Genomic DNA, 17,321 nt, shown 5'->3' with positions numbered 1-17,321 from the left:
GCATAAACAAAATAATACTAGTGTTGACCTTAAGTTTTAGACGATTGCAGAACAGACATCTTTTCAGATCAGCAACTAATCACCTTGAACTGAATACCTGTTGAATGCATCTTTCCGGCAAGTCGTGAATATTTCTCGATGACATGCATGTACTAATATAAATTTGTTATCTTTTCCACAGTTAGTGGGTTTGTTTGCATCTTTTATTATCCATAAGAACCTTTATTGTGATCAATGGTTTATGAAGTCCATTTAATGGTAGGACACCAGTTGTATAGTGTATATGCCTGTAAAAAATGGATTTATGTACGTATATATATATATATATATATATATATATATATATATATAATATATATATATATATATATATACGTCTCAAGAAAGATTTGGTGTTTTAAAGCTACTTTTAATTCCAGGTTATCTTAACTGGTTTATATTCTGTCTCACTCGTGTTTCTTCATAAACCCTTACAAAACTATTTCATTCATAGACTTCAGTCAATCTTTCTTCGGTAAGAATGTAGTTATGGTTGGGAATGACCATCTTTGAGCAATATTCAGCGTAGAATTTATACCTAGTATTCATGGCACTTTTAGCAGTGTTTGCGCACTGTTACATGCTCTCATACAGAGCCGGAATTTCAGGCGTTCATTCTACTGAGTTAAACTATGATATATATTGTATGGGGTGCGGGCATCTTAACATACATTGTAGTGAAATGATAATCTGTAGAATCAACATAAGCTTACAAAATGACGCGCAGGAAAGAAAAAAATACAATAAATAAATAAAAAAATAGCAATAAGTAAGAAGTACACTACTTCATGGAGACTGCTTCTTCAAAGATTTTCCACGGCTCATAAACTAAACACGACTTTCTTGTTTCAGATACATTTAAAGAACAAGTGTGGCTACAGTTCCTTTTTTTTCTTACCTGCAATGTGACAGTTTTGGTTCATGGTGATGTATACAAGCTACCATAAACTAGGACTAGTAGCCGTCCAGACAATCTGTATATATATAAGTACTAAATATAACTTGAATGGTAGGTCGTTTGTCATTAATAAAGCTACAGGTGTAGTGATTTTAAAACCACTCGACTAACACCATCTTGCATGAAAGTTTATTGTTTTACACAAATATAAATGTCACGCGTATATTTGTTTAAGGGCCACAACCAATAATTCGTTAACCAGGAAGCGCATATACCTTTCTCTTTTGTTGAAATATATTTCTCATTGTTTCTCCTTGACGTAATTATTAGTTGTTATAATTCAGGCTGCAATCGGTCGGAAAGGAACTGCCAGAAGTGAAATTGCCAAACAGGTGTTACATGTTTGCATAATTTTGCATATATGTATGTCTTAAAAAAAAATTGTAAAAAACATTCTTCCCTGTCCATGATCAAGTATATCGCATATTATAGTGCATGTATATCTCAGTATTTTATCTCCCCAGCAAACACCTCCTGCTTTGAAAATACGGTTGTCACTGATCTGGTAAAAAAAACACAACCATTCTTTTGGCCTAACACATCAATGTGACTTTGGTGAAGACATCCGGAACGTATATGTGTATATACTGTGTTCTTTTGTTTCCGTATGTCTGTTTATTAAATCCTCTAAAAAGATTATTTCATGAAATGAGCTTAAGTTAGGGGAAAAAAATCTTAATTCGTTAAAGGTCAGCTTTACTTTTAAAGCATTCCCACTAACGCAAAATAATCAATACATTAAATGTACACGTATATTTACATGCCAATACCATGTTGCGAAAAGAACATAATTCGAACTTAAAAGAATTAGTAAGGTTTGTGTGGGGATTAAGACAACATGAAAAAATTGTTAAAATTTTAACTTTGCAGGCTATTGCGATCTACTTTCAGTCTGACGTTTGATCACTTATTTTAAAAACGGATTAAGCTTAAATATTATTATTCGATTGACTATGAGTTAAATCACTGTTTATCAATATATATATATATATATATATATATATATATATATATATATATATATATATATATATATATATATATATATATATATATATATATATATATACTTGCTAAGCTTTGAGTTGGTGATTATTGCGCAAAGATATAAATGTTTCATACTTTGCATCAGTCTATATATAATTGCATCCACAAGCGAAAGAATCGTCAGTCAAAACTCACTATGCCTTAAATCTCGTGCTATATGTAAGGCCTTTTCAAACAGTCTTCAGTATTGTACACAATGATAAAGTAGAACATATTGTTGGGCATGTTACAAAAGGCGAAACATTTAAACTATGCTATATCACGTCAGACAGAACGCTGTATGGTAGGGGATATGAACTAAAGCCGTATGTTCGCAATAAAGTTCAGCTTGATTTCGTGTGTATATAGCAATTGATGTGCACCCCTGGTGTTGTCGCACCTCTTTGTAATGCTTTCTGAGAGGAAAATGTCAGTCAAAAGAGCTATCGCGTAACACTTGAATCATACACTTGAATCATATTACACAAACCCACGTCACCCACTCTAAATCTTGCAATGGGTAAGGGTTTGGCACACCTGGTTAAACAAAGATTGGTCATGAATTTTTTAGCCCCTGCAAAGGAAAATATGTATCAGTAAAAAGCTCTTATATTGACTCGTGCATTATAAGTGATGATTTTAAACTTCGGATAGTGTATGAAAAATATTCAAAAAAATATGGTGAAAATAACATATATAGAGATTTGTTCCACCCATTTTTAGTAATATCACACTGATTTCAGATATCAGTCTTCTCTTTATTTGTTTATTGATTGAAAAATGTTTCATCCAAGCTTGATAATATATTATCTGAAAATAGTCATACACTATGAAGTGAAAAAAAATAAATAAAACGTTTTATGGTCTCATGCTAAATCATCCATAGTCTGGCTTAAATACTACCATTTCGTGTTATATTTCCAATCTTTTTGTTATACAAGTACCTGTTCAAGCATAAGTACGTTGTTACAATCAGCGTAACGTTGTTACGATATTAACATCCAAATAAATCTGTTGCATAATCTGATGATGTGTACAGCACTTCATAAACCTTGGGGGAATTTACATCAATGCTGCTTTTTCGCGGCTAGTGGATGTACATTTAAAGTCAATGAAATTAAAATTCAAGAAACAGCAAACGATAACTATAATGAAGATATCTCCGTACACATGGAACGTCTCTCAATGTAAAAATTTCAGTGACCATGGCAAACTACTATTGTCGTGTTTAATATACATCTAGTAATATTCAATATAAATGGTGATAAAAATGCTAACAAGGGGAGATATATATGTACATACTACGCCTCTCGTTGAAAAAAAAAACTTCATTTATACCGTAGGAAATAGTAATGTCGTGTTTAATCGGGTGTCACAGTGGGGTGCATAACTGGGTTAATTCCGTTGACATTGGTCAAATGGGCTTGTTGGGGGCCTGGGGATGGGTGGCGCTAATAGATAACTACGGAGGTGTCCGAAAGAGTATTGTTCTGTGACTTACTTGGCAGAGAAAGGGCGGGGTAGATTACTTTGTGTCTGTTAAGGAACTACGAGAGATTTGGAATAACAAAAGCCATTGGAATTAACTTGTGTATAAATTAGTTTAGTCGTTTTCAATAACCGATGCCAGTAGAGACATGTTTCACTCCTCCAAACAAACAAGAATCAATCCCGATTTTAGCTTGGCGACAGATTAACGGAGGAACGCGCCAAAAGATATGGTGAAAATAGCCTGTAGATGTAAATCTTGGTAAAACAATTCAATAAAAGTTAACACCTAATTTTAACAATCTTCATCATTATCAACTCTGAAGAAAAGCATGGACCGGAATTTATGTGGTTCTGGTAATCGAGATTCATTTTTAAGGGTTTGCTTGTAATTTAAGTCGTCTAGAAAAGAAATGCCTCGATTGTTGATATCATCTACTAAATAAACAAGGATCGATCCTACATGTGTTAGTTTCTAATACATTTCTACGTCAGTTTCCGCAAGCATCATGTCTTTTTAATGGATGTCGCCAATGTACAGGTAAAACCACAACCACCCATGCGCTAAATTATATACTTTAGGGGAGGAATAGTGAGTAATATTCGTGAAGTACCCGTCCAAAATTGACATTCTCATGACGTAGTGCATCAGTAGAGAACTTGTTGGTGAATTGTGTAAGGCACCTTTTTAGTTAAGCAAGATTGTCACGTTCAAATATAGTGATTTAAACTTTGTAGATTTAACGATTCCATTGCTTTGCAAAGCTTATTATATTAAGGATAAGATTTACAATCAAATGTAGCATCTGATGGTAAAAATAAAATATAAATCTATTTTAATCGTTCTCGTCACTTTTTGTTGTTTCGCTATCGTTTGTTTTCTTATCGTAGCACGAAGGAATGAGATCAGCAAAGTACGCAAGACTCAGTGTTGTCATTTGCTTAACGGGGGATTCCCCGTGTCTTCTAAAAATAACCGTCCTCATGACAAAGAGTGTTCATGCATATGGATTACGCTTTTCATTGGTCCAATGTTCCCAAAGGACGTCATCCCATATTTGGGAGGTGTGTACTTTCCGGTGCACGGAAACAGACGAACAATGCCCGCCTTTCCGAGCATTGCCTTTTAGGGAAGAGGGGCAGTGGGGTATATAAAGTAAAACCACTCAATCGACATATAATGAGAACACCGAGTCAGCCGAAGCCGCCTATGTAACAGGTAGGAGTTTACGGTGTTGTATGAGAGAGATTTACCTGTTCTAAAGGCTGGGGATCTTACCGTGAGTCAGTCTGTGTTAGCGCTATATAGGGCCACAATCCGTCACTGGTCCAACAGATTTCACCAGCTATCTCCTTTGTCACAAGTCTCGTTGCTGAACAACTGGTCCTCGCAGTGAGTTGTATAGATGTGAATTTATACCCGGTCAGTTACTTTACCTGTTGATTATATATGGGCCATCAGTGTATAGCTAAGGAAAGCTCTGTCCTTTTTATAAGGCGGGGTCACCCCTGCCCCGTCAGAATGGTCCACAGTGAATGATATACACTAAGTGTTCGTTGTTCATATATAACACACTCCGAGGAAGATGTGTTAACAACCGTATATGAAGCTACCAGGTACGGACGCATTATATCGATATATATATACTCCTCTACATGGTGACAGGTAAACCTTCCTGTCGCATTATGGAACATAGTTATTTTTTCGTTGAAGCTGGTTTAATTACAGCTATGTAGTTTGCAGCTATATATATATATATATATATATATATATATATATATATATATATAATATGGGTAGCCTACATATAAGTACATATGTGCATGTATACGCACCCGAGTAACACCTTGTGCCAGCTGCTTTGCTCATTAACCCTGTAACTACCACCTATGTTTTTTTTCTAGTTGCATTTGCCAGGTTTGATTATCTCTGGCTTTGTTAGTTTCTATTTATTTAGTGGAACCAGTCTCGGCCGCACACCCCGATCCCTAACCTATGTGACAGGTAAAAAGGTATCTATTTATCCCGAGCTGCAAGCTCTGCCTTCAACAACTGACATTTTCAAACGGCCGTTCAACTGATACATCTTGCGGGGGGGAATACAGGGCGTAGACAGTCTCTGTCACACGGTCATGCAAGCGTCTAGCTTTTGAAACCGAGTCACAATACCCGCGCTCTGGTTGACAAACACATCACATACATCAGCTCGTCTGACGTGTATTCTCAGTTCCCTCAGGTAAAACGCCTCCTAATGTCAAAGCCGCACGTTCTTCTATACATGTGGGGCCTATATACGTATACGTGTAGGCCTAAAGGTGATAGCAAACTTCAATTAGGCCTATACTCTGAGAGACGTATACAGAAAAATATGAACACCATACAGCTTAAAATTTTTTAGAGACCTATAGTGGTATTATTCCATAACAAATGCACACAGGACTATATTAATAACAATACATATTATGTAATCTTTACGTATATAACAAATATATTTGTGGAAGCATTACTTTACCACGCAACATTATTACATGTACATTCTACTTGTAACTTAGCAGGTCTGGCAGCCTGCACAGATACTATATTTGTCCGTGAACGACAGTAAAATGTAAGCTGTGAATCATTTATATACCGGATCCCGATGGTCACAACGATTTGTATCCATGCACAGTTCGTATATAGTGACGCACGCCGGCTTCCGTATATATCCCGCTGTGGTAGTACATATTCCAAGTCAGTGGTATCAAGTTCCTGGACATCTAGTACTCGCATGTATTTTGTGTGGTGGTGACATCACGTTAAAGTCAGCTAGGTGGCAAGTTTATTACATAGTTATAGGTTATGAAAAGTTTTTCTTCCTTGTACCCAAACAAATTGTCAGTAATAGGTCTATCATTGAAAGATAATGTTATTCGCAAATTTAAACGGAATAGGGAATCTGTGGCGTAACTGATAACGTTCAAACAACAGATGCCATTTTTTTGTTAACGGTTGATAAGGATAATGACAATAACCTTGGAGTTTCTCGTTAGGTACGTTTTTCTATTGGCTCATAGTACTATTTTTTTTCACCTCATTAACTCATTTTGGTGACATTTGAGGATACGTTGAACTTGTGTACAATTGTTTGATATCTACTGAACTGTGTTGCTGATAAGTATAGCTGGGTTAAAGTACTATCATGGTGTTGAATCTATATATACGTCTTTTATTGTTGAGGTGTATAAATATATTTGTCTCGCCAAGCCTTTATGTAGAACTGTAACAACTATAAAGCGTCTGTATATAATGGGAACTCATTCGTGGCCTAAAAACACAAATTGACATGGATTATTTAACAAAAAAAGAGTAGAAGGTAAAACTGTGAGTTGTAGGTGTCGTCTGTTCTGTGTTGTCTATTCAGACCAACACACTGACCCAAATTGTCTGCTGGTCGTAGTACGGGTTAGCACGGGGTTGTCAGTTATTGTCTGAGCAAAGTGTCCAAAATTTTCAATCTATACAGATGTACTTTCTTAATTTCCCAATCTAATACACTTCCACACGGTGCTTGGACGGTTGGGAAGATGTACGTTTGGAAGAGCAACAGCGGGTCGCCCGCGGCGAGATCAACCCTGCTTGGGTGATATGCTGGTATGATAACTGGAACCCTGTACTGTCATCCTGAAAGGGGTCATTTTACTTCACTGTCAATGGCATGGGAACCAAGAACAGCTGTTTTGAGGACTGTATGCATAATTAAACACTATAGTGTGGTCGACTCACTTAACAACCTGTTGACGTTGTAAATCTGTTGCTAATGCACTGGCAGTTTCGGACGGAGCGATGCATTTGAATGACAAAGGAGGAGACATTGATTGGTGATAGAGCTTGCGTGACTTTGTCCATACAGAAGGTGAACTTGCGTAACCTTTTTTGTAGCTACTCGATGTTGGTCAAATTAACACGTACATATGTTCAGAGTTAAATTAAACAGGATCGCACGGTTAGACACAGTGGCTTACTGTTACACATTTTGAGGCAGAAACACAAATTTGAATGTCGAAATTGCATGTTAAAGATGACGCGGGATGATTTTCCAGTGTATGAGCAAGTCGTTGAACTATGTGCCTAATTTAAGGCTGAAGTGATTTCACATGTATAGAGGGCTGAGGGAGACAAGAACCAGACAAAAGTGTGAAGTGAAAAACTAAATTTAGGTTCAGTCAGTTGTGACAATCCACTATTGAGCACTGAGGCATTGTCCCCTATTGTTGTAAGTTGACCGCACATTTCGAGAGGGTGTTCTAAGCAAATCTCTCCCCCTGCGTTCCTTCCTCGGTGGACAGGTCCGACTGTGGTCTTCTCTGTCTGTCCCTGCAGGTTCCCACCACAAAAATTCCAAATGTTCACGTTTTACCTCCTGAAAGCTCTGGGAAGCGACAGCAGTGTCAACAGAGCGGTCCGAATGGCACGATGGCAAGCCCATAGAGAAATCGTGCCCAGTACACAGCTGTCGCCCGGATTAGATACACCTTGAGGAGAGAACTTCAGAAATTTAATCACCATTTTTTTTTTCGACCTGAACCCACTGGTAGTCCTTGAGCAAAAAATGGTTAAAGGCTTTCTTACCAGTGTTGTAATTTCAGAAAAAAAAAACGTATTATAAATTCGACAATACTTGGGATAGTGTTGGAAAGGCACGATTAATGCCACACACTGTACTTTTAACGCTGTGTGTATATCAGTTGTGTTTTTAGAAACCTAAACCAAACGAATTATCATTATAATTTGAAGGCAGATTCCAGTAAATAATAAGGAAATTAATCCTGTTCTCAATATTTCCATGTTATCTGAATTTCCGGCTTGCACTATGTGATCCACTTTAATATCCGCGTGCTCATTTTACCACAGCACCGAAGTATGTTCTTTAACTGCAGAGAAACAACTTTATCACTTAGCTCGTGTCAATGTATCTCACAAGGCAGCACATAATATGGTCTCGAAAGAGGCTCCTTATAGTTGTAATAAAACTTTTGGTATTACATTTAGCTCAGGTCTGCTTCATCATGTCATATTAATGTAGGTATATATCGATTGGTGATGTTAGCCTCAGTGTAACAGCTCAACATATTGGCTGACATGTGCATACTTATTTATATATCTTTCCAATGACCCGCATCGAACTCGCCACAGGCTCTTTTTTTTGTCAAAGTCACTCCGCCACATGCAATCAATATCTGTACTGAGTATGAAGAGGTAGATATTAGTGCAATGAAGATATAGATACGCTCTTATGAATATGCATGTGTTCGGTTTCTTGAAGAGAGAAGCGTTTTTTTCTTTTTTCTTTCTTTCAGACTTATTGCATGAATAAACATGAACTGCATGTGAAATCCTGGGAAAACATTCTGTGGAATAGTTATCTTGAATTTGATGATCTTTGATCTTAGTTGATAAAGGCGCTGTTTATAATTACATACGACGAACACTTTTACTGTTGGCTACTGAATAGACATAACATAATTTCCATAGGTAAATGTGCCTTCTGGTCAGTGCATCACCCCTTGTGCAATTGTACAGGTACTTATATATGGACACGCATCCTGTTGGTGTCAAGTGAAACGAGGGATGGAAATGTTTTTTGACGTAAAGCTATTGTCCAAACATGACAGGGTGTAACAGGTATTTAACGATGTCCAGCTGTATATACGATATCTTCAACAAGGTCATAAGAGTGTACATTTATATCCCAGCAGTCTGTTGTACCCAACACATGTAGGTCGGCCATCTAGATTTAGTGTGTCTGAAATGGATAGAGGAGAGTCGTATATCAGAGGCTGGTCTCGTTATGTGAGCAGATGTTCCATCCATTGATTTTTCCTGCACGCGAAACTGACATAAAGCATGAGTAGGCGACAATCGATAAGCGGTTTGTTCTTGTGCTTACTTAGCACGTGTACGATTAACGAATATGATTGCCATACGTCATTGGACGTTGAGCCCCACTCCTCGTAGATCTTTATTATCTAATCGGGATCTGATGGAATTGCCATTAGAGATGTGTATGTGACTGAATGAAAAGTGAGTTGCGGGATGTGCATAGAGGGCGGATGACGGGTGGTGTACGATACATCTATGGCCATAGCAGTAACGATGGCAAATGTTATAACTGGAACCATGCACCATTATATTAGGCACCGGGTGTACAAAAAGCTGATAATCTGTCAATTTGAGTTACGTATTTGTCCCCACGTGTTCTGTTCCCCGAAGGATTAACGGATAATCGATGTTTATGGCAAATAATCGGCTTTTTATTATACGCTTGGACCTTTCATAATGTCAGTGATTTTAATCCTTTGCTTTTCTTTTTCCAGGCGGTTGCTCACTAAGGACGGAGCTCCTCCTGCGGCCAGTGCTGGTATAGGTTTGGGCAATACACTCTACCACTGAACAACTATCAAGGGTACAGACCCACCGCCTTGAAAACATATAGCGGCCCAAAAACGTGCTGGAGAAGAACTCGGATGGTTGGAAGTTCTGTTTACGCGGTGTTGTTAAGTGTTCTCAATGACCCATAATTACTGGATTCATTTTTCATAACTAGATTACAAACATTAGAAAAAAGAAAGAAATATCCTGCATAGGTCCAGTATTCTTTAAAAAAGAATCTGGGGTACTTTGAATGTCCTTAGAACGCATGAATGTATTTGCAAAAGCGACAAAAAGTGTAACCGTCCATATGAAGGAAATACGTGTAAAAACCACCAAGCCGCTGGAGAAGCATTACAAGGGAGAAATTATAACGAACTTAAACACGGACCCAACCTATGTCATCTATGATAGTGCTACTGACACCACCTATCTCAGGGGCAGGTTACTCGGGAAGGTAAGTCATTTGATTTGGGTATACCCGAATGATGAGGATTAAGACAGTATTATTTGCGAAAGTTTTGACCACCGTATGGTCATTGAGTCATGTGTGAAACACTGTGGTGTGAATTCATATTCAGATGTTGAAGTGCTCTGGACGATTGCTTGTTCTTTTATGGTATGATGCACAGTATGTGTACTGCTGCAGCTCCTTTACTGTTCACTCTTTTGAATACTCACTCTTCTCTGTTCACACTTGCTTAATGCGATGTAACGCTTCAAACCGATATTTAAGCATTTGGTTTGTCGAACTAAATTTAGTGTGTACGGTATGGTATCAATAGTGTAGTTAAATACACTCTTCGGCTGTCATCAAATTTTTGTTTTTCAGTTTTCAAATTCAGGTAATAGGCCTACGGACCAGCATGGCACCACGCTGTATCTCTACATTGCCTTTTTTCCCATTATGTGTCTGGTACTAATATACATATGATATGTTTATTTTTTATATATCGTTCCCATATACATAATGTTGTCTCCTGAAATTGCTTTTTCTATATATTGCCACCTCCCTTTTTTTTATTTGGTTATCATTCTTCTTCACCCTACAGCCCTGCAACAAAGCTCAGTTTATACTGCCCCAAAACTACTCCCCCTTCATTAAATTCTTTAATATATCGCGTTTTAGTTTGGTTTTACCTCAAGGCAAATTGTACTTTTATTGAAAATCTCTGGGGCGAGTAAACTAAAGCCAATGGTTCTTTTGTTTGCAGATAATATTAAAACTTCAGCCCCTTTCTGATGAATAAATGTTCAGGTCTGGGGGCTCATCGGTGTGAGTCTTTATGCCTGCTGACTATGGGTCTTTCAAGCATCAGCAGTTTCTCAGGACAGTTCACATGAAGTCTTGTGAGGGTCGCATTAGGGCAAATTATATTTTGTTAGTAAGGACAAGGTGTCTTGTGTTGCCTTGTTGCGGATGGAAATAGGGTAATTTCATTTCACAGTCCTGGGATTGCAAGTTCAGTTTCTCCGAAAAAGTTTTTAAAGGGATATGCATTGTTTTTTATGGTAATTTTAACGCTGTGCCTGAGATTTGCTCCTTTTGTCCTGTTGTGTTTTCTCCCATCGCTATTGTGACTTTGGTCAGCTGGATTGGACCCTGGATCGTTCTGTTATGAATGATAGCAGTCCTGGCAAAGAAAGACCGCCAAACGATTTGCCTGTAAGGAATTATCTGAAACACCACGATATGAAAATCTATGAGTGAAACATTTGGGTTAACTTCAAGGCTGCAGCCGAGTGTCAGTTTGTTAGGTACCACAAGATTGTTGCCGACAGGAATTAGTGCAGGAATATCCCCGGTCAACATTTTGTACCACCTCAACTTTTCATCTTCTTAAAACACCAGGTCGTTTTTGTTTCCTCCGAAGCCTTTGAAAAAAAATATCGTTCACGAACCGCCCAAGCTAAGGACAAATTTGACCAGCAAATTCTCAACCCGAGTAAATATTTAGTTTTGAGTCGCAACAGCCTTGGAAATGTCGGCGAGTGTTCCAGCTGCCCGGTTGAATCACACCGGGACTGTGGAAGGTCGGTGGGTGTATCCCCGAGTTAAGCAGACGCTGTGTTGACGAACGCTATTGCATTGTTTGCACTCTGATATGTTTCTCGGCTATTGTGCCACAGAGGTTGGCACGTAGATTCCTTAAGCTGTAGCTCCCAACCGCCTTATATTTGTCGATGTTTGTCTTTCAGTGTTTTCGGCTCTGAAAGGGATAATCTGCAAAGGCAGAACGAGTCTTCCTGGTTTTTTGCCCTTAGTTACCCTGTTATGGCTTACTTTAAATATTGACTCTGTATACCAGTGATGGAACTATAACCGGAAAGGACCATGAATAATGTTATGGTCGATTTTCCCTAGCCCTGAAAGATACTGGTAGTTGATTCGAAAATTGCTGAGCATTACGTGTATGTGTCAACTCAAATGATTGCTACTCTAAAAATTCACATTAATTTTTCAAACTGAAATTCAAAGCGCGACAGAGGCCTCCTACACCCTTGTCTATGACGTCAACTCGGCTTGCGGGAAGAGATACTTTGTGACTGATAGGATTCTTAAACACAGCACACCAGTCCTACCCACCTTTTATGCATGCAGTTAACATTGACCCCCGAGGGCTCTATTTAATGGTTCTCTATTGAGAAAAAGGATGTAATATACATTTAGGACCACAGGGCTTGGTGTCCTAAAAATCCATGAAAATCTCTTACGGCCTATTGTATCAGACTGCCTTTTATTTAAAATGTGTGGATCCTGTATTCAGACATCCCCATTATTTGGTTTAAGGACCCACGGTTTCACACACCCAGATCCTTCCGGCATGATTTGTGTGACGTGCATGTTAACAACACGGAAGCGAAATACCGATACAATATAAGTGGTCAACTCAAAGGTCATGAAACAGGAAAATTTCACATGTTGTCCGCTAATATTGTCATTCTTGGTGAGACAAACCTTCTGTTTACATTGTATGTAATAAAGTTTGTGGCTTTGAGTCTACATACTATAACCGGTAAAAAGTACTTGGAATGAGCTGGATCACTACTATGGAGACTATATATAAATGGCGTGGAGTAGTCAATTAGGCCTTTAAAGATAAAACAGTAGTGTAGCTTGCCTTTAAATCACTTGATAAGCAAAGTTCAGTCATATTCCCAACCATGGAGTTTTCAAGATTTCCTTGATTCCAGTGTCTTCGGAACCATGGTGGCAAGCAGATCTCTTTTGTGATCTTACACTAAAATTGAAGTCTTGCAGCATATAGGAAAAAAACACTAGGGCAAATGATCACACGTAACAGGTGGAATACGGCCTCTGTATCATTTTACCTCAGGGTTTTATTCTTCATGTTTATGTAAATGCTTAAACAGAAACAAATTACCCACCCCCCCATAGAGCTATGGCTTAAGTAGAATTAGGTGAAAAATATTGAAAACAGCCAACTTATTAAACGACTTATCGATAACGTTTGTCTCATTAATTTGCCTTCCATCAGTGTGTTAAATCAAGCAATGTAGTATGAGTATATTTCACGCATCCCCTCTCTTTATCATTAGATTTAAGGACTGTGATCGTTTGGTGCTTCGGGCGTATGATCATGTCCTAAAAAGTGGCGTTTAAATGTGAATGGCCGTATTTATGTGTCGAGATTTTTCTCCAGTCCGTCTGTGCACACGTTTCTGTATGATTCTCTTGGCACTTCAGACATCTATAACCGGCCACAGGAAAGCCCTAGGTCAGTTAATCCGTATTGCTGCATGGGCGGTCCTTTATCCGTCGGTCACATGCGCTACTCTTGAAGCGTTCTCGTCTAACCAGTATTTTATGGTTTATTCATCAATTATTCACCCATTACTTCAGAATAAACGGTCGCCAAGGAGACGCCTCCAGCATTAGTGCGTGGCACATAAAGAGACTTATCAGCAAAAACCAATGGTGATTTTTGTCTTAGGTGTTTGGAGTTTTTAGGAACCACACTCAGAATTAAAGAAGGTTGAGTAAGTATGTGGGTGCAATTAGTCTGTGAACCTTAAGCACCCTTTGTTAAAACTGTATGCTGATTAATACAGACGTTTCAGTGCAGACTGTCAATACATTCTGTAGGCCTATACGGCCACGTCATACGTTTCTTGAGCAGATCGATCCCAGCGATCGACGCCGTGATCAGAGTGCGGGGATAGAAGGCTGTGTATGTTTACATGGCTCCCAGCCACGGCTCATCGATTGACAGGTAAAACAAGCTGGAAAAGTGGGGTGACAAGTGGGTGGGGATATTAGGGGTGAATTAAGAGGGTCATACAGACAAACCGTCGTCTGTGCCTATATAACCATACACACTATACATGGGATTTGATCGCTAGTAACCGTACGCTTTTAATAAGCCCTTCTGGATTGGCCTCAACTACTGTGACGCCAATACTTTAATACACCTTTCAAAAAAATTTCTTGTGCATGGGTGAGTGTGTGGCTTTCAGACCAAGCCTTGACATAATTCTATTGCATTGGATTAGAGAGCGGATAGCTTAAGTTAAGCTCCAAAAGCTTAATGGTGACTAAATATTCTTACTTTTCATAGCAATACAATGACACCTGTCTGTATGCGTGCATACGTGCACAACGAGATGTTTGGGCGGGGTTTGAAGACCGAGGAAATCCGAGATCCCACGCATTTAAACCTTCATCAGTGTGAGCTTGCTTTAGGCCATATTCTCCCTGTGACTGCAATTTACACATTTACCTGAACATACACGTCTTTTTACCTGTTCACCACACTCTATACACCTGTATATTTCACCTCACTGTACAGCTCAGGCTACCCGACACCTTACATTTTCTCCGGCACATTGTCAGTTGGCCAAGTGTAAAATAACGCTGAAGGAGCTATAATGAATATAAGAGCAACGTTCTTTGTGTCCTGTTGTGACTTTGATAGCTGCAGTGGCGTTCTGAACTATACTGTACCTCTTACCTTCAACTTAACAACATTTAATAAGCTTAACGTTATTGTGACCACTATCGATATGACATGCTAACATGTGCATTTGTTAAGATAAACTAGTAAAAAGACAATACGCAAACCTCTCAATACATATGCCCCTAACCTATATACAATGGAGTTATATATAGTATGCCCAATATGAGTTACCTGTGAAGTATGTATAAATGTTTTATTGGTGTTGGCAGAAAAAAGATGTCGTTCGTCTGAGTATCTTAGAGCGGCCTTACGGAAACAGAAATGAAATCTTCGATACATGATTATTAATAGTGCTCCCATTAATCCGCCGTGACCCTTTCTGTTCCTACGACGCACCAAGTTTAACTTTTACCCTTCCCCTTAAAAAGACACTTCGACAAAAATAGCTGCCATTTGCTAAGATTTGTTAACCGAGAGTGAAGACTGGACAATATTTGTCGATGAAGTCGTAGGTGTTTTTTTCTAACAGTTACGTCTCGTGTCTTCTCGAGTAGACGTGGTTACACGCCCTCAACTGCCCACTTGTCAATGTCCCGGACACGAAGTTTAGTAGGCCTACTGTGCCAAATTTTATCTCATCAAAATAAGGATTAACACATTAATGTGTCCAGGTTAAGCTAAACGTTGACCAATAAAGCTATTCTCCCATCCTTCTAAACACACAGACACTATGTAACAATGTAGAGCTTTCTGACAAAAACTGAAAATAAAGTTTTTCCTACAGGTCACAATACACGTTTTGTTAACATCAGCGTGTATGTTATCTACATAGTACATTTTATAACTTTAAACTAGCCTTGGTCTAATTGATTTTTTAAGTACTTGTTCTTTAATGTAGTCGCTTTTAAAGCCATATCGACATCAGCTTGACCCTTTGTGTATGATTGACTGTGCTCGGTTCCCCACGGCTATTTATACCGTTTTGCTGATGCGCCATGATAAATTAGACGGGAGTTGAATCTAAAACGGGAATTAGCAGGGCTTTTAAAAACTATCTACGTCTACATCTCTCAGAGGGCATCCATCATTAACACAGCCATGGCTTTCTCTGCTTGAGAAGGACTCTCGATTCGACTAGACGAGGCCTTGAAGGTGCACGTCTGCGCATTATGAGCATAGCGCCATGTCATTGTCACTCGCCCTCTGGAAGCTTTTTTCAACCAGCTTGACGGGTTTTGCGGTTTCGGTACAGTTGCCCACAGAGCTTGAGGAACACAGTAGTGGGACCTTCACATAAACCCGTGATTGTTGCAGCTCTCTACATTTTCCCATCCCTATACACCTTTTCTCCTCTGTCTCTGAAGGAGGCAATTGGTCATCTATAAATACAAGTGCAAATATGGCTTTATTCTCTTTCCTGTACAAGCAAGCGAACTGCCGTGATGAAAAGCAGCACAACCATGATCGTTACACAATGTATGAAGATCATGGGTTAAATATACACTTATGACATATGAAATGACATGGATGAAGTATGAAATAAATTGATACATGTGAATACAGACTTGCATCTAAAATTCCAATGCTGTCGTAGGGAGGCTATTAGATTGATCTAAGTTGCAATTGTAGAATCAGAATATACTTTATCGTGATGCTGTCAACAAGCTCTGTAAACAGGGCTTCAAATTGAGTTCTTTCCGTACAAGTTTCCGGTGGATAACACATCATGTCCGGCATATTTAACGTCAGTTTATACTATTCCGCACCGCTTTTGCTTTCTAGTCCTATATCTATTTGCAGTTACACCGGGGTTGAGTCTTGTATGTTTCTGTTACACATAGAGGAATGAATAGATAGATAGATAGATAGTGCTTGTATTATAGATTATTGTATATATTAACTTTTAATAAGGTAACCTTACCATATATATCTTTAAAGCATATGACTTGATGTAGCTCTATGTTTTTCGACACATGGGTCTATAAATCAGGCAATTGTATTCTATATGAGCAATCTGCATATACTTCTTTGTGTTTTTATTCTTATTATTTCCCCCACTCGAATGTGGCTGTTCTACACACCTCGGTCCTGACTGTTAACGGACCATTCCATTGTGTTCAGCGCACCCAGAGCCGGAAATTTCACTCCCACTGACACTTTAAACCCGGCGTTTAATCAGCATGAGCTACCAATGGAGGCAATGCTACATGGAAGTGTGGCCAAGCACATGGGCGATGGTTGAATATGCAATCTAGATCACCAATTTCGTACACACGTCTAATGTCCTGACATTAGCTCGTAGGCCCCTACAACAGGTGACAAACCGGAAAATATCATCTGTGCTTCAGTCACTATTAAGCTTAGCACGAAACTCAGAGTTGTCACAGTTATAAGTATATATACACATGTATATATATGCCTTGAATAATTTTACACGAATGCTGATTCTTTGTTGTCTATGTACGTATATGATCAGATACTA

At 38.6% G+C, this 17,321-nt stretch overlaps 1 protein-coding gene across 3 annotated transcripts in view; it reads left to right on the top strand.

Moving 5' to 3' along the window:
• The first annotated feature begins 4,692 nt into the window (after positions 1 to 4,692).
• Positions 4,693 to 17,321, top strand: part of LOC135470543 (serine/threonine-protein kinase PLK1-like) — a 32,820-nt gene continuing 20,191 nt past the window's right edge. The window contains exons 1-2 of one of the 3 annotated variants that reach the window (XM_064749551.1): positions 4,693 to 4,730; positions 9,866 to 10,377. In XM_064749551.1, coding sequence (XP_064605621.1) covers positions 10,174 to 10,377 — 204 coding nt within the window. In that variant the 5' untranslated portion in view covers positions 4,693 to 4,730; positions 9,866 to 10,173. Of the gene's footprint in view, positions 4,731 to 4,767; positions 4,905 to 5,090; positions 5,129 to 9,865; positions 10,378 to 17,321 lie in introns of those variants that run through there. The other 2 variants (XM_064749550.1, XM_064749552.1) reach the window with 2 other exon arrangements.

The sequence above is a fragment of the Liolophura sinensis genome, chromosome 7, assembly GCF_032854445.1.
Source record: "Liolophura sinensis isolate JHLJ2023 chromosome 7, CUHK_Ljap_v2, whole genome shotgun sequence".
Classification (NCBI taxonomy): Eukaryota; Metazoa; Mollusca; class Polyplacophora; order Chitonida; family Chitonidae; genus Liolophura; species Liolophura sinensis.
The sequence above is the reverse complement of the archived record's forward strand: the minus strand, read 5'-3'. Positions and strand labels throughout refer to the sequence as shown.